The sequence below is a fragment of the Suncus etruscus genome, chromosome 1 (genome assembly GCF_024139225.1).
Source record: "Suncus etruscus isolate mSunEtr1 chromosome 1, mSunEtr1.pri.cur, whole genome shotgun sequence".
Lineage (NCBI taxonomy): Eukaryota > Metazoa > Chordata > Mammalia > Eulipotyphla > Soricidae > Suncus > Suncus etruscus.
Window position 1 is genome coordinate 84,243,578 of NC_064848.1, and position 26,535 is coordinate 84,270,112.

At 42.0% G+C, this 26,535-nt stretch overlaps 1 protein-coding gene and 1 pseudogene across 2 annotated transcripts in view; both read left to right on the forward strand.

Annotated features, from left to right (window-relative positions):
• Nucleotides 1-1,122: 1,122 nt before the first annotated feature.
• The window catches only part of UGCG (UDP-glucose ceramide glucosyltransferase), a 41,721-nt gene continuing 16,308 nt past the window's right edge, over nucleotides 1,123-26,535 (forward strand). The window contains exons 1-4 of one of the 2 annotated variants that reach the window (XM_049784755.1): nucleotides 1,123-1,289; nucleotides 20,963-21,104; nucleotides 24,784-24,886; nucleotides 25,322-25,423. In XM_049784755.1, coding sequence (XP_049640712.1) covers nucleotides 1,192-1,289; nucleotides 20,963-21,104; nucleotides 24,784-24,886; nucleotides 25,322-25,423 — 445 coding nt within the window. In that variant the 5' untranslated portion in view covers nucleotides 1,123-1,191. The remainder of the gene's footprint in view (nucleotides 1,290-20,962; nucleotides 21,105-24,783; nucleotides 24,887-25,321; nucleotides 25,424-26,535) is intronic. The other variant, XM_049784747.1, reaches the window with a different exon arrangement.
• On the forward strand, nucleotides 15,816-15,974 carry LOC126032641 (uncharacterized; annotated as a pseudogene).

Consider the following 26,535-nt stretch of genomic DNA (forward strand, 5'->3'; position numbering starts at 1 on the left):
TTGTTCCGAGGCCTCTAACATATGGAAGTACCTCTCAGCGCGGCCTAGCCACATCTTCCTTAATGCTAGCCTCTTGGGGCCCCGTAGTGTCCAATCCACCTTGCATGTGGCCAACGCGGGTCAGACCCACCCACCCCTGACACCGCCCGGACGGATCCCTGAGCTCTGCCAGCTGTCCACAGTCCTTCAATCCCGCCAGCCACCAGTGTCCTGTAACTTTCCTATGACTGGATTCCCTCCGTTCTGAGTCTGATTTCTCGTCTTGGCATGCGCTCCCTAAGGTGCTTAGGGGTCTGGGACGAAGCGGCATTTTATTTACTCCGCTGTGACCTGGGTTTTCCAAACGGCGCGCTGGGAGGCCAGCGGACACCGGGGTGCAGGAAAGGTGGCCCCGAATCTCTCGATCCAGGGCCGGGCGCAGCATGGAGGACCCATTCGGGGAAGCTGCCTGGACTGGCCCGCAGTCCAGACACTGAGCCAGCAGCGCGCCGGACACAGGGTCCCCAGATGCCATCTGGCCGCCCGGGGCGCCCGCACCTGATGAGGCCGGAGCAGCCCAGCCAGCTCGGGTCGCGCAGGCTCCAGCCCCCGAGCGCGCGGGCCTCGGTGACGCACGGGCGCGGGCGGGGCGAGCCCCTCCGCCCGCACCCACTCGGGGGCGGAGGCGGCGCCGCCGGGGCCCCGGAGGGCGGAGGGGAGGCGAGGCGGGGCGGGGCGCGCCGGGGAGTCCGGCTCCCGCGGCTGGCTTGGGACTAGAGCGCGGAGCTGCGGCGGCCGAGCAGGACGCGGAGCTGTGCGGGGCGCGGCGCGGCGGCGGCGAAGGCAGGAGGAAAGGAGGAGGGAGAAGGAGGGCGCGGAGCGGGCCCGCAGGCCGCGAGGCGAGACTCGACTGGACTGGCCACGCCAGGGCGCGGGGCCGCGGCCGCCTGGACCACGGAGCCCGGCCCCCGCAGCGCCCGCAGCGGCGAGCGCGCTCCGGGGCAAGAGCGCACGGGCTAGAGCGCGCGGCCGGCGACGCGCAGGCCCTGCCCGCCCCTTCCGTCCGCACCCTCCTCCGCCCCTTCCTCTCTCGCCCCTTCTGCCTCTCCCCTCCTGCGCCCCCCGAGGCCGGGCGCCCATCCTGTGCACCTCCGGCGGGCGGGCGCGCTCTTCTCGGCGGCCGCAGCGGGCCGGGCCGGGCCGGGCCGGGGGATGGCGCTGCTGGACCTGGCCCTGGAGGGAATGGCCGTCTTCGGCTTCGTCCTCTTCTTGGTGCTGTGGCTGATGCATTTCATCGCCATCGTCTACACGTGAGTGGGGGGCCAATGGGGCGCGCGCGGCGGGTGGGGAGGCCCTCGCCATCGGGGATGGAGGTGGCCGCGACGGATGGCGCCCTGGAGAGAGGGGAGAGCGGGGTCTTGGGAGGTGCCCTTGATGTCTCTCTCTCCCTTTGGTCCAGCTGGTGCGGGCGGGGGTCCTCGGGAAGGGAAAGACGGTGGCGGGTGAGGGGATGAGGCTGGCGGCCAGAGCCCGGGCTGGAGCGTGCTGGCCGGATGGTGCTGGCCTTCGTGGGCACCTGGGCCGAGCTGGTCGGGGTATTGTTTTTCTCTGGCTCTCGGTCTGGACTGCATTTCTGCGATGGGGGGAACGATCGTTTCCACTCCGCTGGGAGTGGAAGCTGCTTTGCTTCCAGGAGACCTCCCTGGATTTGGCTTCTGGGAAGAGCTCTGGGCCCTTACCGGCAGGTGTGAAGCACCTTGACAAATACCTATCACACCTCCCAGCTGGCTTTTATTTTAGAGCCTTGAGCACTGGCAGTTTGTACGTTTCAAGGGGATCAGACCACCACCACCACCACCCCACCCCCGCACCCCCGTTCCTTCTGGCTGTCTTGTTTAAATGTGTCAAACCTTCCCCCTCCCCCCATCTTTTCATCATTTATTTAACAAATTCTTGAGGTCTACCAGATGTCATTCACTTGGGGGCACAGTGCTGACCAGAGCAGGATTTCTGTCCTCAGAGAGCTATAACATTCTGGAAGGAAGAGACTAAAAATCCAGTATTATTTCAAGTAGAGATTATGCCCCTTGAATAACATTTCTCACAGTGATAACGCCTGCGACCGAAATCAAATTAGGTACTGGGGTGAATTGAACAAAGATGTGGCTTGTTTGAATAGTTGAAGTGTGTTGAAAACTAAATGCGCCTTTGGAAAGTGAAAATACTGAATTTAGGCCTGCTACTCATGTGGGTTCATTGGGGTTTTGGTTTTGGTTTTCTGGTGCCAGAGATGGAACCCAGGGCATCACACATGGAAAGCAAGCACTCTCTACCATTGAGCTACGACCCCACCGCATTAGTGTTTTTGTCTGAAAGGGGGTGAGGGTGTGTGTCCATAATTGTACATCTGAACCTCCACTTAGAATTGGGTGGGTAGAGGAGGCTGGGGAAGAAGTTGATAGACGAGAGGAAAGGGCATTTCCTTCTGGAAATGCTGCATTTTATTGGTTGAGTGTGGCATTTCCTGGTGCTGGAGAAGGATGTCCACTGTACAAGACATACCCTTGCACTTTGAAGATGAAAGAAGACTCGCCACTAGGCTATTATTCTTGATCTAAGACTTTGCAGTTGAATGTAGTCTGATCATGATGACCTGGACTTCATCTTCTGCATGACTTCTTGAGAACTCCTTGTTTCTTTTTCTTTTTTTTTTTTTTATCCTAGTCATAAAATTATATAGTATGTCATATAATTTAAATAATACAGAGGAATAAAGTTAAACACATGACAAAACCTTATTTTGTGAGGAACTGACAGTTCTTGTGTGTGTGTGTGTGTGTGTGTGTGTGTGTGTGTGTGTGTGTGTGTGTGTGGTGTGTGGTGTGTTTCTGAGAAAGAGAGCAGGAGTATTATGATAACTTTTCAGAAAGACGTATAATTGTTGTTTGTAACCAACTTTAAAAATTAATCTACTTGAATTAAAAATTAAAATTAAAATATGAAAAAAATAACCTACTTGATAAACACTTTCTGGGTGACTGTTCTATAAGACAGTGTTCTAGGTGCTGGAAATAGGGTTGAACATAAGAAAGGAGTTCTGTTCATGTGGTGCTTCCATGTCAAAGAAGTATTACATTGAAATATTTTTGTTCATGTCAATAATTGTATGATTGATTGCTACATCTTTTCTTTCTTTCTCTTGTTGTTGTTGTTGGGTCACACCCGGCAGCACTCGGGCTACTCCTGGCTCCACGCTCAGAAATCGCTCCTGGCAGGCTCAGGGGACCATATGGGATGCCAGGATTCGAACCAATGACCTTCTGCATGCAAGGCAAATGCCTTTACCTCCATGCTATCTCTCCGGCCCCTGTTTTTCATTTACTACGATTACCAATGACACTGAAATTCTTAGATACCTTTGAGAAATGGTCTGTAAACGTATATTATTTTAAGGAGGTCAGATGAAATAACTGTGTTACAAACCTGCCCTCTAGGAAGGTTGTATCATTTTCATAGTAGTGGTAACATGGTATCATAGGCACTTCTCCAGACTCTCAGGCTTTTTCTATTCTTCCTAAACTAATGAGTTCCAGGATAGTTTACATGTACTGATAAATATTTGCGTTTCTCTGTGCAGCAATCCATTCTGACAGTGCTCTTTTTAATAAGCAGTTAGATGTGATACCATTTCTTTTCTACTCTATTTTTTGACTTTAAACTTTGTACATTAGACAGAAGTATATTAGATAGAAGTGCATCTGTCATCTTTCAGGTTTTTTTCTAGATATTTTATGGTGCTAGAGACTGCTCATATAGAGCATTTGCCTTGAACCTGGTCATCATCTCATAATTCTCTGAGCAGCATAGCCAGGAGAAATTTCTGAGTCTGAGACAGGAATGACCCCTGAGCATCACTAGGTATGGCCCAAGAACAACAAAAAAAAGTTTTTTGATATAATTTTAATCTCTTCTCCATTCCTCAAACTCAGTTTACCTGCAGGCCGCAGAAGGCAAAGTCGGGGTGATCCTTGAGTGCAAAGTCAGTAGTAAGCTTTGAACATTGGGGGTGTGTGACCCAAACAACTAAAACAAAACAAAACAAAACAAAACAAAACAAAATATTCCTCTAGGGCAGGGCCACAAAATGTTGTATGGAGGGCCGTTTGTGACCCCTGCGAGTTTGAGACCCCTGCGAGTCTATGTGGTATGTTTTCTTTTAGTATTTTGAATTTATTCAACTTTTTTTTGCTCATTATTTTAGTGTTACTTGTTGAGATTTAGGGGTCTTAATTTTAATTACATCTAGTCACTTGTCTCCAAATCATTCATTGGGGTTTATTCAATTATACTATAGTTTTGAAATACAATCATTTAATATAGACTTACCCTCTCCCCTTGGTGGATGTGTTTCATGGTACCCCATGTTGTTAGTCTATCAGTTCTTATCAGTAACTGCTGTTTGAATTTCATAGCTGAGGGGTCCTCATTCACAATTTAACCATGCAAATGATGTTTATGCTTCTGTACATAAACAGACTTAATAACACTATTCCACAAATTACACAGTATAGCGACTGACACAATATTTACTTTGTGTATACATAGAAGGTTTGGTTTGTTTTGTTTTTGGGCCACACCCAAAAACTTCTGGCTCCACGCTCAGAAATCGCTCCTGGCAGGCTCAGGAGACCATATGGGATGCCAGGGATTGAACCCTGGTCTGTCTCAGGCTTGCCTTACTGCTGTGCTATCTCTCTAGCCCAAAATTAGAGTTTTAATGTATGCATAAACTGTCTTGATTAAAAACAAAGATTGTATAATTTTTAAAAAGTGCCAATTTATATAAAAGATCTGAGCATCAGTTGATTTTTGTGTTCATGGGGACTCTTAGGGACAATTATAATATAGTTCTTTTCTGTTACACTGTTACTGGTAAGGAAATCATCTCCTTATCCTTTCAAAGACTTTTGGCTCTTATGGGCATTTTTATAGACTTAAAGATAAACTTTAGCATCTTCCTTCCAAAGTCTAAATCATTTAATTGTAATGATTGTAAATTATTGTAAAAATTGTAAATGTTTTTCTGTATTGGGCTAAGTCTATCAATATTAGGGACTATTCCTAACCCTCTGCTCAGGAGTAAACCCTGGTGTTTGTCAGGGGACTGATCATATGTAGTACAAGAAATTTTTCACGTACTATTTCTTGTACTATTTCTTTAGCCCTAAATTATTTTTTAGTTGTAAGGATTACATTTATAGCATGATTTGGAGAAAATTTGCTTCTTTTCAGGTAGGATCATTTGGTATCCACCCCCTTTTCTATAATATATTAAATAATTAAGGTATGCTTCCTTAGTAAAAAGTAATAATGATATAATCTTAAGATTCCAGGCAGCCAAATTGGGAGAATGTTTATACTCTTAAACTTGAAACAACTTTAGAAGCAGAATTTTTAGAAAATATTTTTAGGGGCCAGAGTGATAGATAGCACAGCTGGTAGGGCATTTGCCTTGCATGTGGCCATCCCATGTTTGATCCCAGGCATCCCATATGGTCCTCTGAGCCTGCCGGGCGTGATTTCTGAGTGCACAGCCAGGAGTACCACACTACTAGGTGTGGTCCAAAAATACAATATATATGTATGTATGTATATATAATATATAAATATAATATGTATATAGGGTTAGGGTTATATATACAATATAATATATATATATATATTTTAGTTTTGTGAGAACTATAGAGGTCTGCAGAAGTATACAGGGGTTAAGTCACTTGCTTTGCTTGTTCTGCCCAACTCAGGTTCAATTCCTAGTCCAATATATGGTCCTCTGAGCACTATCATGAGTGATCTCTGAGTACAGAGCCTGGAGCAAGTACTGAGTACACTTGGAAGGGCCAAAAATAACAACAACAAAAAACCCAAGCGAGCAAACAACCCTTCCAACACAGAAAATATATTTCAATTTGAGATTGTAGAAAGGTAGAAAGGTTTTGGCTTATTTCCTAATAATCCTTAAAATTAACCTCTATTGACAGTAATGGACTATGGAAAACTTAGAAAATGAAATAAAAGAAATGCAATTTATAGCAAGTTAGAATGGCTAGTTAATTCCTAGAATTAATTCCTAGAGATTCCTAGAATGTCTTTCTGAAATGGATGTTGAAATATAAAACAAATAACCAGCAGCTTAATTTATTACCTTATTTTGAAACTTCCCTTTTGGTCTCAATTTCATAATTATGTGTTTGATTTGAGTCTCTCTTTTTTTTGGGGGGGGGGGTTTGGGTCACACCCAACAGCGCTCAGGGGTTACTCCTGACTCTACGCTCAGAAATCGCTCCTGGCAGGCTCAGGGGACCATATGGGATGCCAGGATTCGAACCACCGTCCTTCTGCATGCAAGGCAAATGCCTCACTTCCATGCTATCTCTCTGGCCCCTGATTTGACTCTATTCTTTGGTACAGGCACTTCACAATATAACAAGAGTTGCTTTTAGGCAGATAACTAAGCTTTTGTATCTCCCTCTCCTATTTTTAGTAAAATTATAAATTTGATATATCAACATTTTGGCAGTGAAGGTTAGAATATTGGCAATAATATCTTGATGAAAATACTATGTTAAACATTCTGTATTTAATTGAAGAGTAGGATTATTATCTGAATACATGTTCTACATTCTCTCAAGTCCTTTCTTGAAATAAAGTAAAGTATAAGTAGTAAGTTAAAATAAACAGCCTGGGGCCGGGCAGTGGCGCTGGAGGTAAGGTGCCTGCCTTGCCTGCGCTAACCTAGGACGGACCGCGGTTCGATCCCCCGGCGTCCCATATGGTCCCCCAAGAAGCCAGGAGCAACTTCTGAGCGCATAGCCAGGAGTAACCCCTGAGCGTCACAGGGTGTGGCCCAAAAAAAATAAATAAACAGCCTTTCACGAGGCTGACCCTGGACGAACCTCTGTTCTTTCTCCAGCATACCATATGGATTCCCTGAGCCAGGAGCCATTTCTGAGCCAGGAGTAACCCCTGAGCATCACTGGGTGTGGCCCAAAAACCAAAAAAAATAAATAAATAAAAATAAAAAATAAGGAAGATGTTGACTTGCTTATTGATCTATTATGATAAAACCCTGTGTTTGTAGAAATAGTTTGTAGATTATATAAATAAAACCTATGTCCTAGAACCATATGTTTAGATATATATTTAGATCAAGTGCTTAAATCAAGCCTTTTTCAGCCTTGGTCCATATGGCCCCTGTGAACCTTCAGGATACTGTATGGTGAAAATCATATTGTGAGTGGGAGGTTGCATAGCTCAGACAAGGAACCTAGCCCTAGAACAGAGACACTTCTAGAAGGAAACAAGATCAAAAGGGGGCCAAAGTAGGAACAAAGTGGGCAGAGTTGTATATCAGCGAGCATAATCTGTAGACTCTTTACTTGCTAAATATGTTTATTAAGTAATAAAACTATTGTAGTTAAAGTGCGGAGAAAGAGGCTAGAGTGATAGCACAGTGGTAGGGCATTTGTCTTGCACACAGCTGACCCAGGACAGGCCTAGGTTTGATCCATGGCATCCCAAGCCTGCCAAAAGTGATTTCTGAGCCCAGAGCCAAACCCCTGAGCGACAACTGCTGGGTGTGGCAAAACAAACAAACAAACAAACAAAAATAGCTGAGGAAAATCATAAGAAATGAAAGGAAGGAAGGAAGGAAGGAAGGAAGGAAGGAAGGAAGGAAGGAAGGAAGGAAGGAAGGAAGGGAGGGAGGGAGGGAGGGAGGGAGGGAGGGAGGAAGGAAGGAAGGAAGGAAGGAAAGGAAGGAAGGAAGGAATTTAGTTATTTAGTGAGGAAACTAGATACAGTAGGTAATTTTTAGGTTCAATGACTTAGTGTATTTATCTTTTTAAAACTATATAAAGAATTAAGTATTGATCTGTATTTAAAATTGGAACAGAAGGACTAGGAGATAATATAGTGCTTAGGGTGCATGTCATTCACCTAGGTCTGATTCCTAATACCACATGGTACCCCAACATCTTTCTGTGCAGCTCTGGAGGCCCCCTGAGCACTGCTAGGGTAAGTTAGGTGTTCTTAGTAGGTCAGGATGCCAGCAGCGCCACATCCATTTTGTTAATGTTATAGATATAAAGACGTAAAGATCACATGTAGATCAAAGCTTTTGAAATACAGGAATCTTTTCCCCAAGGTTTTTCATTTTCTAAAAATAATAAATCCTCAGTAGGTAGTTAAGTAATATTTATAGGTGTTGGTTTTTTACTTCTTTCTTTTCTTGTTTTGAGAATTAGTATGGTTTTACAGTTGTGGGCTGCAGTAAAACTATAGAAAAGTCCAGAGATATTTGTTTTCTTTTATGTTTAGTTTTTAGAAATCATATTGCTGGTTGCTGAGAGTATCAAAGCAGTCTTGCCCATTTGTTCATTCCTTTCTTATCTCCTTTTCTAACTCTTCCTTTTTCCTCCCCATCTATCTTTGGGCTATTTTACCCTAAGACATGACATTCCTAATTTTCATGTTTGGATTAATATTTTTCTAATTTTTAACTAGAGATTATTTTGACTAGAGATGGCCAGGCTAGTGTGAGAATGCTTTTAGGTTCCATAAATATGAATGATTCTCTCTTTAGTAAAGCAGAGGTCCTTTCTCAGAAGATAATTTTTCCAAGTTAATCCTGATTTCTTAGAACATTTTTTTTCTAATTAGAAACTCTTAAATCATGGCAGTACTCTCTGTGTCATAGTAAGCATAAAACTAGTTTTGAGAGGGGCCATAGTGATAGCACATCGGTAAGACATTTGCCTTGCATGCTGTCAACCTGGGACAGTGGGACAGGCACATGCTGCAGTCCTGGGACAGACCCGAGCTCAATCCCCGGCATCCCATATCTTCCCGGAGCCTACAAGGAGCTACTTCTGAGTGCAGAGCCAGCAGCTACCCCTAAGCATGGCCGAATATGGCCCCCAAACAAGCAAAAACTAGTTTTGAGAACCCAGCTTTTATTTTATTTTATTTTATTTTTATTTTGGGGGGGGTGGGTGGGTTTGGGTCACACCCAGCGGTGCTCAGGAGTTACTCCTGGCTGTGTGCTCAGAAATAGCTCCTGGCAGGCAACGGGATACCATATGGGACACCGGGATTCGAACCAACCACCTTTGGTCCTGGATCTGTTGCTTGCAAGGCAAACGCCCGCTGTGCTATCTCTCCAGCCGGAGAACCCAGCTTTTAATGTTTTACCTTTTCAAATAATACTTTTAGAAAATGTGGATTGGAGGTTGTTTAGTTTTTTGTTTTGCTTACAGGTCTTTATATGCTGGCATTCTGAGCCTCAGGGGGAATAGGAATTTAGCAAGCACTTTTGCCCCAGGTTTAGTCCAGAGCGTGCATGCGCTTGGGCTTTGCTTACATGTGTTTGCTTTTGCTCACCAGCCCTTTCTTTGCTGCCAGAACCACTTCGGCTGAATGAATGAGACAGTTGAGCCTTGTTAATGTAAGCCTGGAAAGCGACAGGACTGGACTCTAATGTGAAAGATTTAAAGAGCAAAATGAATGTTGTAATTGAGTTTTAATGTCCAGCAATGTTCCTGTTCATTTAATTATTTCATCCTTTTCCTACATTAATTTATTGCAGCCTTGTTCAACCATGGGCTATATGGCCCCTTGAACCTTAAGGATATTGAATGGTGAAAATCACATTGTGGGGTGGGGGTGGGAGGATGCATAGCTCAGTCCAGGGGCCTGGCCCAAAGACACAGATACTTCTGGGAGGAAACAAGGTCAAAAAGAGGACAAAGTAGGAAAGAGGTGGACAAACACTGATTTAGTGCTTTTATCTTCACCTTGGATTATTCAAGCTTTATTCAATGGTATCTCTACCTGCATTCTTGTTCCCTTTCTACTCGATTTTTCTTATTGTTGTTTTATCCTAAGATTAGTAACACTAATCTTAGATCAAATGCTTAAAATTATACAAGGCTTCTTCTTTGCCTTCAGGTTGAAAGCTTTTTATTTTTGCAAGATATGCATGCATAGTTCTTAAAGAAGCCTTATGCATAGTTCTTTTTTGACTTTAGAATTTTATTAGCAATATTGAATTGCTGGCATACCCTCAATGTGATGTATTTTGTTTTTTTTTTTTTTTTAAGGTGAAGCAAGGAAAGGTAATTTTTATTGAATGGAATTGATTTAAAAAGATGTGAGAGGGCCGGGAGAGAGCACAGCGGCGTTTGCCTTGCAAGCAGCCAATCCAGGACCAAAGGTGATTGGTTCGAATCCCGGTGTCCCACATGGTCCCCCGTGCCTTCCAGGAGCTAATTCTGAGCAGACAGCCAGGAGTAACCCCTGAGCACCGCCGGGTGTGACCCAAAAACCAAAACAAAAAACAAAAAAAACCCCAAAAAAAACAAAAACAAAAAAAACAAAACAAAAAAAGATGTGAGGAGAAATAAAGAGAGGGAGTGAGATCATGTTCTAGAGAGAACCTGGGCTTCTCCAAGGTGGCAAAAGCAGAGACAGGCAAGAGTCATGAAAGGAGAAAAAACAAGTGAAAAACAAGTTTGCAAAGTCTTACTAGTTCTCTTTCTTCCTTCTTTAAGATTCTATCTCAGTCTACCATTTTGTTGAACTCATTCAAGTTGTTTTAGACTTTAACTGCTTATTGGATTAGATTACCCCAATTCTGTCCTTGTATGTACCCATTTAAATAGGAAATGTCTTTTTTTTTATCAGTTAGATTAGAGGCATTTCATGTTAATGATAGCTTGTCCTTTACTAGTATAGTCTCGGCACTTACCTGTTGCTCATTAAATGGCCTTTGAAGTTTTTCCAGTAGTGGTGGTGGTTAACTCAGTTAAATGTTAAATGGTCACTGCATTTGGTCATTGTGATTTGAGGTTGGATGATCAGAATTCAGGATACTGTTACTTGCTGTAGACTTCAATGACATGGTTGGACCTTTTCTAATTGCAGTAAGAGAAACAGAACTATATAGTATTTGTTGAGCATGAATTCTTCCCAAGTGACTAGGTGTGCCCATCTTGTGCTTAGCTCTGTCCATCAGGAAAGGTGGAGCCACAGAGCCCAGGGCTGTTCTTGAATGGTTAACATTGCAAATTCTAAAAAGTATTCCCCACATCCTCTTCATCCCAGAATTTTATTTTATACTCAAAATAGCTTAAGCTATTATATTCAGCTTTTCAAAGGCAACCCGTTGGGAACTGTTAAGGAAAGCCCTGAATATGAAGAGTATGTTTTTTGAATTGTAGCTTGTTTGAAGGTCTCTTGTAAGGTGTTTTTGTTTGCCTAGTACCTGCAGGGACAGCATAGTGTGCTGGATGTGTTTCTGTCTTATTATTCTGCAAAATACCTTGCTTACCATTTACATACTCCCTAGGGCTAATTGTTGTCATTCAAAGGTTAGCTAGTTTGCTTGGGTGTATGTGTGTGTGAGTAGGTGAGTAGGGATATACACAGAAGTAATAAAGATCTCAACGTGTTTGTTATGGTGATGGAATCTTTTGTTATCCAGTGGTATGTAAGTAGTTTATTTCCTGTAAAGCGAACTCTGGGCAATTTGGCATTTTGGTGCAATCCTTCAGGACTGGGTTGCTGGAGAAGGTATACTTAGTCTAGATTTTTTTTTTTTTTTTTTTGGTTTTTGGGTCACACCCGGCTGTGCTCAGGAGTTACTCCTGGCTGTCTGCTCAGAAATAGCTCCTGGCAGGCACGGGGGGCCATATGGGACACCGGGATTCGAACCAACTACCTTTGGTCCTGGATGGGCTGCTTGCAAGGCAAACACCGCTGTGCTATCTCTCCGGGCCCCTTTGTCTAGATTTGCTGCTGTGAGTGATCTCTAGAAGAAACACATGTGTTTCAAGGCTGGCTAGGAAGCATACAGAATCCCTTCCTGAGCACAATTTTCAGGAACACAACAGAAACTGTCATCTTTGGAAAGTGCTGGCATGACCTAGCTAGATAAAGTGGAGAACTGCTGATCTAACACTCTTCCTAAATGAAATATTAGCAGGCTTGGTAATGGAGCAGAGGAGATAAATTCCTGGGAGTCTGATAATTTGGTTGCCCGCTAAATCATACTTCTGAGCTATGAAAATAGCTGCTGGGGGTGCCGGAGAGATAGTATGGAGGTAAGGCGTTTGCCTTTCATGCAAGAGGTCATCAGTTCGAATCCTGGCGACACATATGGTCGGTGTGTGTGTGTGTGTGTGTGTGTGTGTGTGTGTGTGTGTGTGTGTGTGTGTGTGTGTGTGTGTGTGTGTGTGTGTGTGTGTCCCCCGCCGTACCTGCCAGGAGCAATTTCTGAGCCTGGAGCCAGGAATAACCCCTGAGCACTGCCGGGTGTGACCCAAAAACAAAAAACAAAACAAAACAAAAAAAGCTGCTGGAGGCAAGGTACACTTTCCCCTCAAGGAATTTTTATTTTTCTTAGAAATTTTGAGGGAGGATCTAATGCTGCCCCCCCCTGGAAATGGGGAGCTCTCTTAGAAACTTATTTAAGGTGATAGAAACCATTAAATTGAAGAAACAGAAACAGCAAGAGAGACGATGAAAAGGATGAAAGAGTTCTTTCAAAGGAAAAACAGGAACAATTTTAGGGCCCGAGATGTCACCAAATAAAGTGCATAGATGATCTTTTGGCATATCATTCTGTGATGTGTGGTGGGGAGATCCATAAGTTTGTGCACCAATAAAATTGTGGGGTGGGTTTGGTTGGTTTTGCGTTACACCTGGCTGTGCTCAGAGCTTGACTCCTACCTAACTTTGTATCATGGGATCATTTTTGGCCTTATGGAGTGTCAGCGATCCAACCAGGTCCAGGCACATTAAGGCAAGCTCCCTACCTACTATACAAACTCTACTACTCTTAGATGTGCACACTTAATCATATTTTTAAAATATATAATATAAATCAACTAGGATAAATAAAAAAATACATCCCATCAACTTTGATGTTGAAAAATCCTTGAGCAGAGAGGAAATTAAAGGTCAGCAAGTTGAAAACACTGCCAAGACCTCCCTGCCCCTGAATATCTTTGGGGTCCTGGGGTATTGGGCCACACCCAAACTTGCTGGGGCTTCTTCTAGGTGTGCTTTGGGGTTGCTCCAAAAGCTATTCAGGGGACCATAAAATGCCGCTTCACCTTTCAGATCCTTCCCTCACTTGCTCTGAAAAAGCACCTTGATGAGGCTGTATTTCTGTCCCCTGTTCCCTCTATTGGTGCAGCCCCACTGCTTCTAGAAGAGCCTCCCCTCTACATCCTTGACCAAATGATTGACCTAAAGAGTTCAAGGTCTTTTTGTTTGTTTGTTTATTTTTTGTTTTTGGGTCACACCGGGCAGTGCTTAGGGGTTACTCTTGGCTCTACGCTCAGAAATCGCCCCCGGCAGGCACGAGGGTGGGGGATGGGGGAGGGACCATATGGGATGCTGGGATTCAAACCACCGTCCTTCTGCATGGAAGGCAGACACCTTACCTCCATGCTATCTCGCCGGCCCCGGTCTTTTTTTTTCTGCTTTGACCAGGGTGGGATGAGGTGGAGGGGGAGACTTATTTAAAATTAAGTGTGAAAATAATTCCTCAGAAAAAGTCATGTGTTGTTTTTGTGCTTTCTAGATTTCCTTTACCTTTCCTACTAAGATATTTTCTAATCATTATAGAAAAATGAAACAAATCTAAACATTGACTAATCACTTATATAAGAATTATTTTCCATTGACACTCCCAGGTGGGCAAGTGATGCAATCGAATTTCTGAAAATCTAATAGGCATTCTTGTTAGAAGAGGGAAGTTCTGTTGGTTTTGTTATTTTGGTCACGCACAGCAGTGGTTCTCAGGATTTATTCTTGACTGTACTCACGAATGACTCTTTGTAAGGTTTGGAGGACCATATAGGACAGGGGTCTCAAACTCGTGGCCCGAGGCCGGCCTTCCTTCAAATATCGCAGTATTCGCGATTATTCGCTCATCGAATAATCGCAATAAAAAATCGCATTAGTAAGAAAAAAATCGCATTAAACATTCGCATACCCCGAGCAGTTCCGTCCGGGGTATGCAAATGTTTAATGCGATATTTTTCTTACTAATGCGATTTTTTTATTGCGATGATTCGGTAAGCGAAATCCCTTATGCGGCCCTGCCTCACCCCGACTTTGCCTCCTGCGGCCCCCAGGTAAATTGAGTTTGAGACCCCTGTTCTAGATACATTGGTTTGTACCTGTGGTTGTGGTATTGATTAATGGATGCCTTTTGGCAGTCAAGTAAGAGGAATTCTGGGACACAGTGTAACCCAGCATGTGAGTCAGGAGGCTTAGAGAAGCCAGGAAAACTAAACAGCTCCAGCTCAGAGGACACATCTAATAGTTTGACCGGAAAACTCAGCTACAGAGCAATGGCAGGTCATTATCACGTGATATAAATTTGTTTTTGCTTTATTTTAACACTGTTGGATGTTCACCATTTAGCTTGAAGTTGACTAGACCTTAACTTTAGACTAGACTATAACTTTAGCCTAAATATTGGATTATAATTTAACATTGGCATTAATGGATTTTATTTTTTGCCATGTTTTGACTTACTGTACTTTAGACATGACTCAAGCCTTTGATTTTTATTTCTCCTCTTAATCTTCAATCGCTAGTTGGTTATTTTTGTTTTTAGTCACAGAATGGATAAATATTTAAATGTAGGAAAATCTAGTTCCACTTTGATGCTTTAACTCGTCAATGCTGATCTTTCTAAGATCAGAAATGTGATAATTGAGGGAGGAATATTTAGCAGTTATAGTCACCAATAATACCAAATAATACCAATACTAATAATATCATCTTTAGCTTAATTTTAATCTTTTTATTTCAAACAACTTCTTTATTAGGTAGATGGAATTGTCCATACTTTCAAAAAGAAATATGGCACAAAATTTCAGGTAATGTGCCCTGGGTAAAGAAATCCAAGCATTCCCCTCTTACTCTGCCTCCTGCTTAGTGTGTGCTCTAGGACCTTGAACCTAAAAATAACCTTTTAAATAATCCACTGGGCTACATTATCCAATGGGAAATTTTCCAGTTGCTCTGAATCTCAAATTTTTGGCATTATCAACACTGCGATTAGTGAGACCCTTCCCCCGACTACAGTTTTTTCCCCAAGCTCACTCCTCCAAAAACTCCTCTTGCTTGTATCCTTGTGATTCATCCCACAACTGCTGAATTTGCTAAATTAACTACCCTAGCCCTCTTCTATTCTTAGAATAATCTCACTTTTCAACTTTGATTGCACTTGGAATCTTTAAAAGGGCTTAAACACAGTTCAGCAGCCCCTGCTGCCTGGGTCTTACTCCTAGAGTTTCTGATTCTTTGAGGTGAGCCTCTGGAATTTTGAAAATTCCCTAGGTGGTAATCGCCCAGTGTTGAAAACAACTGCCCTAGGCTAGGAGCATAATCTTGGCCTCCACCTGCTACTTCCTCATTTACTTCTCCAACTGGCCCAAGATATTCAGGCAATTCATTATCCTGCCCTTGGTCCAACCTTCTATTCTGCCCTGATAGCCCTATTCCATCTCATAATTTACCACAGGGGTAATCAGAGGCTGATTTTGTGATTAGTGTTCCTCCACATTCTCAAATCTCAGCTCAGCCCACAGTGATACCTCAAGTTTTTAGTTTCACTCTCAAACTCTGTCACCCATTCTTGACTGAATCACTTTGAAATCTCAACTGTTCTTTTCATTCTGATTAGATTTGCTGCAGATTTGTTTCATGTTGCAGATCCTATCATGACATTGTTTTCTTTTACATCTACCCAGTTGATTCGCCTTTTAATTAAAATTTGTATTGAGTTGGAAATTTAAAGTATGCCTATCTAAAAAATAACAAAGCAATGGAAAGAGGAGGTACAGTAAATGCACCCCATATACACCTCAACCCAGGCACTTTGCCTGGTCTGTATTATGAATTGGAAGACAAAATAAAATAAAATAAAATAAAATAAAATAACTAGTAGAATACCTGTCTCGAATACAGGCAGGGGATGGGAAAGAGGGAGGGAGGGCATTGGGGGTGGGAATGTTGCACTGTTGAAGAGAGCTGCTCTGTGACTGAAACCCAAATATAATCATGTTTGTAATCATGGCTTAAATAAATTTTTTTAAAAAAAAAAAGCAAAAAAATAACAAAGCAACAACCATGTGGAACTGAGCTTTATGTGGAAGACTACAGAAGTTGTAAAAGTAAAAATATTCTCATTAATCATTCTATCCCCTTAACATATATAAAACCCTTCTGCATTGAGTCACTTTCACCCTTTTACTCACTCTCAGGTTTCAGGAGAAAGTAGTGTTTATTCTCTGTGACTACATCTCCCTCCCATTCATTTCCTTTCTAACCTGTTTTTATCTCTTGTCCCCTGTCCAGAGTGCTCTGAGGTCATCCATACACAGTCTAGTGGACATTTCTGTTCTTGTCTTGAGCTATCCTTAACTCTATGGTTCTACTTTCTCGAATCCTTTTAGAAAAAAAAAATCATGCCAAATAAACTCTTCAGTGACTTTGACTTTCTTCCTAGCTGTCTTTTTAAATTTTTATTTGGTTTTTGGGCTACACTTAGCTGTGCTCAGGACTACTTCTGGCTCTGTGCTCAGGGCACACTTCTGGCTGTAGTTCAGATGACTCTGATGTCAAGCTGTATTAAAGGCAAATGCCTTGACACCGTAAGATCCCTTGGACTTTGCCCCCCAATTTATTATCTCTAGATTTTTTTTTGGGCCACACCCGTTAGATGCTCAGGGGTTACTCCTGGCTAAGGGCTCAGAAATTGCCCTGGCTTGGGGGGACCTTATGGGACGCTGGGGGATCGAACCTCGGTCCTTCCTTGGCTAGTGCTTGCAAGGTAGACACCTTACCTCTAGCGCCACCTCACTGGCCCCTAGATTATTTTTTTTTTTTTTTTGTGGTTTTTGGGTCACACCCAGCAGTGCTCAGGGGTTTTTCCTGGCTCCATGCTCAGAAATTGCTCCTGGCAGGCACAGGGGACCATATGGGGCGACGGGGATTCGAACCGATGACCTCCAGCATGAAAGGCAAATGCCTTACCTCCATGCTATCTCTCCGGCCCCCCCCCTAGATTATTTTTATATCTTTGTTTAAGCACCATAATTACAGACATGTTTGTAGTTGGGTTTCAGTTATAAAAAAAAGAACACCCCCCCCTTCACTAGTGCAACCTTCCCACTACCAGTGCTCCCATCTCCTTCCTTCCCCAACCCCTGCCTGTATTCCAGACAGGCATTCTATTTCTCTCACTACCATTGTCATGATAGTTGTCATGTATGTAGTTATTTCTCTAACTGCACTCACCACTCTTTGTGGTAAGCTTCATATCATGGGCCAGTTCTTCCAGCCCTCATCTCTGGAAGAGATACTTCTCTGGAAGAGATACAATACTCTTTTATTTTTCTTAAATCGTATAGATGAGTGAGACTATTCTGTGTCTCTTTTCCTCTGACTTATTTCACTTAGCATAATAGTTTCCATGTCCATCTATTTATAAGAAAATTTCATGACTTCATTTTTTTCTGATGGCTGCATAGTATTTCATTGTGTATATGTACCACAGTTTTTTTAGCCACTCATCTTTTGTTGGGCATCTGAGTTGTTTCCAGATTTTGGCTATTGTAAATAGTGCTGCAGTGAATGTAGGTGTGCAGAAGGCATTTTTGTATTGTAATTTTGTGTTCCTATGGGTATATCCCTAAGAGTAGTATAATTGGATCATATGGAGCTTAATTTCCAGTTTTTTGAGGAATCTCTATATTTAGTTTTCCATAAAGGCTGGACCTAGACAGCATTCCAAATCAACAGTAAACAGAGTTTCCTTTCTCCCCACTTCCCCACCAACACTGATTGTTCTTGTTCTTTGTGATGTGTACGAGTCCCTGTGGCATGAGATGATACCTCATTGTTGTTTTGATTTTCATGTCCCTGATGATTAGTGATGTGGAGCATTCTTTTCATGAAAGGCAGTCTCTTCTGGTTTCTGTATTTATTTGGCATTGCTAACAGCATTATTTTGTTCAGCCCAGGAGAACTTGTCTCCTATATTGTCTGCAAGTGCGACTTACTGATCTACCTCAGTTGTTCAGAATTCTTACCAAAAAATGCAAAATTCCAGGGCCGAAGAGATAATTCAGTGTTCCAAGCCAATGCCAAGTTTTGCATGTAGGAGTCATGGGTTCCCTATAGTCACTATAGGTTCCCCCAGAATCACTAGCTTTAGCCCCCTCAAAATCAGATTCCTTTCTCTGCAGCTGGTTCTTTCAGTTATGATTTTCTACCTAGGTTCAGTGTGTGTGTGTGTGTGTGTGTGTGTGTGTGTGTGTGTGTGTGCGCGTGTGTGTGTGCGTGCATGCGTGTGCATGCATGCGTGTGTGCATGCATGCGCGTGAGTGTGCTGCGGGGGGAGAGGAGTATAGGATTGAATTCAGAGCCTTGTAAATAAATATAAAGACTATCATTTACCATTGAGTTCCATCCTAGATTCCCCACAGCATTTGCATACTAAATGTTGAAAAACACTACTGCTGGATAAGAGATGTTGATAGGACATATAAGAGTAACATTGATTGGGGCCAGAGAGCCAGTACAGTGGGTAGGGCGCTTGCCTTGCACAAGGCCTGTGTTTGATCCCTGGCATCTTATATGGTTCCCTGAGGCCAGCAAGAGTGATTCCTAAATTCAGAGCTAGGAGTAATTCCCAAACGCTGGTGTATGTGGCCCCAATATGTGTGTGTGTGTGTGTTGTGTGTGTGTGTGTGTGAGAGAGAGAGAGAGAGAGAGAGAGAGAGAGAGAGAGAGAGAGAGAGAAAGAGAGAAAGAGAGAGAGAATGAGAATGAAGAATACTGAAGTCAGTGTGATCACCATCTCTTATATTGTCCACATGTTCCAGATATTATGAATGATGCTACTAGTTAACTAGACGTAAAACTGGAATTCAGTAGTGGTCAATTCCCATTGTTTCTCATTGTCTCCACTCCTGACCCCTTACTGCCCATAAGCTAAGACCCATGAATTCTGAATTCTTTCTACTTCTTGTTTCCCCCCCCTTTTTTTCTCCTTCTTTAACTACACACATTTGCTTTGGGAGCCTTATAATATGTCCCCTTGTCTTTCATCTTCCCTGCCTCTATTCTAATTTCTAAATTAAAAAAAAAAAAAAACAACAACTATGTTGCTTCATCATAACCTTTCTTGATTATTTCTTGCCTGTAGGATAAACTACACTTTTTGTTATCTGTGTCTGTGATATCAAGAAAGAGTGTATAGCAGAGTTAAGTCTTAAAGCATTGCTTCGCAGACTTGAATGGGCCTATGAATCATGAGAGCTTGTTAAAAAGCAGATCCTGGTTTAGTAGGTCTGGGGGTGGAACTTGAGGTGCTGAATTTCTAGCAAGGTTCAAAAGGTGCCCAGTGCTGCTAGTCAGATCACACTTGGAATAGAAAAAGTTTTAAGAAAGATTAACCTCTTAAGAAAGGCACCAAGGGGGCCGGAGAGAGGAAAGATGAGAAAAAGGAAAAAAAAAAGAAAGGCACACAGGCTTCTTTTTTTTTGCTCTCGCACTATTTTATATGGTTTATATCTGGATACATTACAGAGGTGTTCACAAGGTTTGAACGGTGAACAGGAGTGTTCCAGATGTGAGAACCATGCTGCTAGTCTAACCTTTTGGTTTTTGGCACCTGGATCGAACCTTGGGCTCTACCAACAAAGCTCCATTCCTGACGTTCATGTTTATACATGAAATGCATGACAGATTTTTCACACCAAGAGAAAACTATTGGGTGCTTTCCTTTATAATTAAATGTTTACCCTATCTGCTGAAAGCAACTTTTTTGTTTGTTTTAGGGCTGTACCCAGCATTGCTCAGGGCTCAGTCCTGGCTCTGTGCTCAAGAATTACTCCTGATAGTGCTCTGGGGACCATGGGAAGCTGGGAATCAAACCCGGGTCTGCCACATGGCTAGGCATGCATCCTGCCCACTGTATTGTACTCTGGCTTCAAGGATTAATAGTTTGGTTTTTTGTTTTGTTTTGTTTTGTTAGAGCCTTAACTGGGGGCAGTCTGGCTTCTCTGATGGACTTGACTTCTTTCATTGAGAGCCTGTGTTGTAGTATATTTAGTGTATATGAGAGCAGAAAATCTGGGCCAACTTTCTTATGTATTGGTGACACTCCTGAATTATCTGGTATCATTGACAGTATTTCTACTGTTTTCTCATTCTTAAGATTTTGTTGTTGTTGTTCTTAACCTTCAGTATCCCTCTTTTCCACTATTGCCAGCCCGAGTTTGTGGATATTGGCAGTTCTGTCTTGTTGTTGTTGTTCTTGTTGTTGTTGTTTTTTACTTACCAGGCCACTAGTTTGCTGTTCCTTCTGGACTGTTACTTATAGAAAATTTTAATATTATCTAGCCCTCCCATATAACCTACACTTTCTAGTTCTTTGACTAATGGTGGACTAAACTGTTGTTTACTTCTCCACCATATATTAGATGATTTCCTGGCATCATCCAAGGCATTTAGCAAGAAAAGTCTCAATAGTTTTTTCAGCCTTTATTGGACCATTCTTTCTGCTTAGTTCTTAGTCTCTTGTTTTATTTTCTTCCATTTTCAGGTATCCCTTTCAAAAGCTCTCAAGCTTAAATATGATTGTTTATTCTAGAGGCTACCTCTGGCACTACTTTGCACAACCCATCAAGCCTTATGGTTTCTTCTGGAACTTGGAGTGATGCAGTGTTTTGGGGGGGTTAAGGTCGAGAACTTGAGGTTTTGCACATGTGCTTTTTACATCTTGCACTACCTCCCTGGAATCTCACTGTAAACATTGATAGTCTATAGTATTTTATACTGAGTTGGCACTGTTGGATCTTTGAGAAGTCATGTTTGTGTCCTTTGTTTTCAGTTGGCTACACCTCAACAAGAAAGCAACAGATAAACAGCCTTATAGCAAGCTCCCAGGAGTGTCTCTTCTGAAACCACTGAAAGGAGTGGATCCTAACCTAATCAACAATTTAGAGACTTTCTTTGAATTGGATTATCCCAAAGTAAGTAATGCGTTTAAGTTTTTTGTTTGTTTTTCTTTTTTCCTCTGGTAAATTAAGGTATATGCTTGATTCCCTGCCCCCACCCAAGCATTCATCACCAGGGAATGTCCTGGGAAGTTTGTTTATTTATTTATTTATATTTTTAGGTGGTTTTCGGACCACACCTGGTAATGTTTTGGGGACTCTGGCTCTGGACTAAGGAATTATTCCTGGTGGTGCTGGAGGGACTTTCTGGGATACTGAGGATAGAAATGCACTTAGCTGTATGCAAGGCAAACACCCTACCCACTATATTATTGCTCTGCCCTGTGCAGTTGAAACTTAAAGTTTACTCAAGAAGATTTGGACCATGTATCCAGTTTTGATATGGTTTTTGATACCAGAAACAACTAGAAGTTATCAGTTTATTATGTGTATACATATTTAAGATAACACTGTTTCATTTTAACACTAGCTAATCTGAAGGTATTTGTTTTTCATTTGAAATTAAATTTAAGAAATGTTATCAATAAAAAGTAACTTAAACTTTGCATTTGAACAATCTATTTCCTATTTAACACTAACACTACTTATTCCCAAAAAATTTTGCTCTGACCTAGCTCTCCCCACCTCAGCACTTTTGTGTATACTTTAGTGTATTTTTTCTTAATAAGGACTTAAAGCTAAGATTTTTTTTAAGTTACATTTTATGGAATTAAATTCTTTGAAATTTTTCTTTCATTATTTATATTCAGAGCTGAGAAATAGTCTATATTATGAAAGTTTAAGAAAGCTTGGATATGGTTGGTAAGCCAACTGTTTAGAGCAAGCCTGGCCCAGCTGCTTAGTATAGTAGGAAAGCTAATTGTTACTTTCATCTTCTAAAACCTTTTTAATCTTCATAGTTAAGTTCATTGTCTTTTTTAGCAGCTGCACAGAACAATGTTTTGAAAGTCAAGTTTGGAGAAGGCTGGAGGTTATATAGACTTAGAGCCGATAACTAGGAAATTTCAGGGTTATCCAAAAGGAGAGATGTTCTACAAGACTAAGATTTTTATCTGGTCCCTGGAGATGGGTTGCTTAATAATTTCATTATCTTTTGTTTGCCAGTTCTGGTCTGTCAGTCATTAAAGGTAGAAATTAGCACAAATATGGGGCTGGAGAGATAGCACTGCGGCATTTGCCTTGCAAGCAGCCGACTGAGGACCTAAGGTGGTTGGTTCGAACCCTGGCGTCCCATATGGTCCCCCGTGCCTGCCAGGAACTATTTTTGAGCAGATAGCCAGGAGTAACCCCTGAGCACTGCTGGATGTGGCCCAAAAACCAAAAAAAAAAAAAAAAAGTTAGCACAAATATAACAGGAGGTAGGAAAAATGTAGGAGGAAAGCACAGTACCCTTTCATCCTCAGAATTATTGACAAAATGTGGTTGGTTGGTTTTTCACTTGAAGAAAAAAAATCTGTTAGTTTATCCTTTATTGATCTTAGGTCTGTTTGGACCTTATATGCTGAACCACTCACTTCTCTTACTGCCAGTTTTTGCTGATAAAATATATATAAAGCAAATGATAATTAATTATTGTGCTCGAAGACATTGTAAATATTTTATTTCTTTTTCCCATTTCTTTCTGAAGTGTTTATCAATGGAAATGATTAAACTGGCCTTCCTTTTGCCTGAATTAGTCCCTGCATGCTAATCATTTAGAAAGTTGTGACCTTGGATCATTTTATTTTTGGGGGCCAGAGAGATAGCATGGAGGTAAGGTGTTCGCCTTTCATGCAGAAGGACAGTGGTTCAAATCCCTGCATCCCATATGCACCCCCATCCCCCCATCCCCCCCACCCCCCCCCCCCCCCCCCCCCCTCCCCCCCCCCCCCCCCCCCCCCCCCCCCCCCCCGTGCCTGCCAGGGGCAATTTTCTGAGCACAGAACCAGGAATAACCCCTGAGCGCTGCAGGGTGTGACCAAAAAAAAAAAACAAAACAAAATTAAAATACCTTTATTTTTTTTAAATCAGAAAAGTAATAGCTTTGTGTAAATGTTCAAAAACATAATTAAACTTCCTCCTTTACTTAAAAACGTTAAAAATGTTCAATCCTCTAGGCTATAGCAGTGGTACAGGAATAGGGCACTATTTTTGCCTGATCTTTTTTGTGTCTGATTCTCGGAATCCCATATGGTCGCCTCACTGAGCACTGCCAGGTGGGTCCTATAAAGCAAAAATACTCAAGCAATTAAGTCAGTATGAACTCCCTACCTCTTGTAAATTTTTTTCTCATTCCAGAAAATAATAATGTAATAGCTTCATTTATTAAAGCAGGAACTCTAAAAAAATATTGTAGTTCACTAACTGGTAACATGGTCCAGGAATCCTTTTTTTTTTTTTGGTTTTCGGTTTTTGGTTTTTGGGTCACACCTGGCAGCGCTCAGAAGTTACTCCTGGCTCTATGCTCAGAAATTGCCCCCAGCAGGCACAGGGGACCTTAATGGGTGCCAGGATTCGAACCATAATCCTTCTGCATGAAAGGCAAACGCCTTATCTCCATGTTATCTCTCCGGCCCCAGACTCCAGCAACCCTTGAGCACAGAGCTGAGATTAGCCTCTGAGCATGATCATTTCCCCTCCCTGAAGAAAAACAGATTACTAATTAACATGGCTGTATCTGAAGCCTCAGAAATTCTGGTTACAAAAATTTAATGATGGACCAGAGAAACAGGAATAGGTAAGGCACTTGCTTTGCCTGTGCCTGACCTGGGTTCAACCTCTGCACTATATATAGTCCCCTAAGGCCAACCAGGAATAATCCCTGAGCACAAAGCAAGCAGTAAGCCCTGAGGACTATTGGGTACAGCCCCAAAACAAAATTGCAATGGAGTCTTAATAAGCAGGTGTCAGGGATTGAACTGGAGTCACCTTCTTCTGCAAGATAAGTGTCTTAACTTTAATATTATTTCGCTGGCTCTTTTGTGCCCTCCCACCCAGTTAATTTGAGGAGGGGGTTAGGGAATACACTCAGAAGTGTTCGGGAATGAAACCTGAGGAATAGAGAGATTGTACAGCAGTTAAAGCACTTGCATGCAGTCAACCAGCATTTGAGCCCAAGAACCACATATGGTCCCCAAGCCTTGTCAAGAGTGAACTCTGAGCACAGAGCCAGGAGTAAGCCTAGTACACAGCCTGGTGTGGCTAAGCACTCCACCCCTGCAGCTTTTACACTGCACTTAGCAAATCCTCTATGATGAAAGCCATGGAGAAGCTTAGATGGAATTTTCATTGTTAGACCAGGCCTCTCTGGGAATGAATGGCAAGACTTCAGCTATGGGCACAGGCAATATCTTCATTTTCCTTCCACTTGCAAACAATCTTTTGTCTGAGGAAGTTACTTGCGAATAAAGCAAGGACTGTCCTAGGTATTTGTACCCATTCTGAATTCTTGCTTCACTTTTATGTGTTTAGTTAGAGGAGATAGAGGTCATACAGGAACTAATGCAGGCTCTACTGTAGGTCAGTCCTGGTGCTGCAGGGGGGCTTCTCCCTGAACTCCAGACCATTTAACTCTCTCTCTTCATCTTCTCATCACTTTTAAACTTTGTACAGTTGCTTGTTTTGACTTAGTGTATTCAAATCAAACAATCATGAATGCTAATAATAAGTGGTTTTATTTTTAAGTTTAACCTAAAGAAATATGTTCTTTGACTAGTATGAAGTACTTCTTTGTGTACAAGATCATGATGATCCAGCCATTGATGTATGTAAGAAGCTTTTGGGAAAATATCCAAATGTTGATGCTAGATTGTTTATAGGTATGTAACAAGTTCTACACTAAGAATTTTGCTATAATAATATAGTTTGTAACCTTGCATTAAACTCTAATGTATTAGCTTAATCCATTGAAATGATGAGCACATGTACTTTATTCTAAAGACTTGTAAGGGTATTTTTGTCACATTCATTCTTTTTTTTTTTTTTTACTAATGTAAAAAAGTAAAAATTAGATTACAGGAACTAATGAATTTCTAAAAATAGTTGGTGTTCTTTTTGAGAAAGAAAACTTATTTTTCTGAATGTGTTAGCATGATTAATAAAGAAAGTATAAATACTATTAAAATTTTGTCACCTTAAATACTAAATATGCTTTTACCTTCCATTTATCTCAGTCATGTGTCTGTATAATATAAACTATCTTTATTGTTGTATTACTTTCACAATGTATCAACTCTGAATCTTTAACTTCTCAGGTGGCAAAAAAGTTGGCATTAACCCAAAAATTAATAATTTGATGCCTGGATATGAAGTTGCAAAATATGATCTTATTTGGATTTGTGATAGTGGAATAAGAGGTGAGGTCATATTTATTGCTTGAAACTGTTTGCTAATAAAATTGTTTATTTTGTCATTGTTTAATGGTGATATATTAAATTATGCTTACTATGGTTTAAATTTTTTATGCTAACTTAGAAAATTACATGTATAAGAATATTTTTATTTTCTGGGGTCAGAGCTATATAGCACAGTAGGTAAGGCATTTGCCTTGCACGTGGCCAACCCAGGTTTAATTCCTAGTTCCCCTGAGCCTTCCTGGAGCAATTTCTGAATATAGAGCCAGGAGTAACCCTTGAGTGCCATCAGGTGTGACTCCTCCTCCCAATCTTGTTTCCATTTTCATTAGAAAATCTCAACCATTAAGAAACTGGTCATAGGGGCCGGAGAGATAGCATGGAGGTAAGGCGTTTGCCTTTCATGCAGAAGGTCATCGGTTCGAATCCCGGCGTCCCATATGGTCCCCCGTGCCTGCCAGGAGCAATTTCTGAGCATGGAGCCAGGAGTAACCCCTGAGCACTGCCGGGTGTGACCCAAAAACCACAAAAAAAAAAAAAAAAAAAAAAAAAAAAAAAAAGAAACTGGTCATAAAAAAAAAAAGAAAAAAAAAAAAAGAAAGGAAAGGGGCCGGGCGGTGGCGCTAAAGGTAAGGTGCCTGCCTTGCCTGCGCTATCCTTGGACGGACCGCGGTTCGATTCCCCGGTGTCCCATATGGTCCCCCAAGCCAGGAGCAACTTCTGAGCGCATAGCCAGGAGTAACCCCTGAGCGTTACCGGGTGTGGCCCAAAAACCAAAAAAAAAAAAAAAAAAAAAGAAGCTGGTCATGGGGGTTGGAAGGTGGCGCTAGAGGTAAGGTGCCTGCCTTGCAAGCGCTAGCATAGGACGGATCTAGGACGGACCTAGGACGGACCACGGTTCGATCCCCCGGTGTTCCATAGGGTCCCCCAAGCCAGGGGCAATTTCTGAGCGCATAGCCAGGAGTAACCCCTGAGCATCAAATGGGTGTGGCCCCCCCCAAAAAAAGCAAACCAAAGAAACTGGTCATGGCCAGAAATAAATAAATAAATAAATATATATATATATATATATATATATATATATATATATATATATATATATATATATATATATA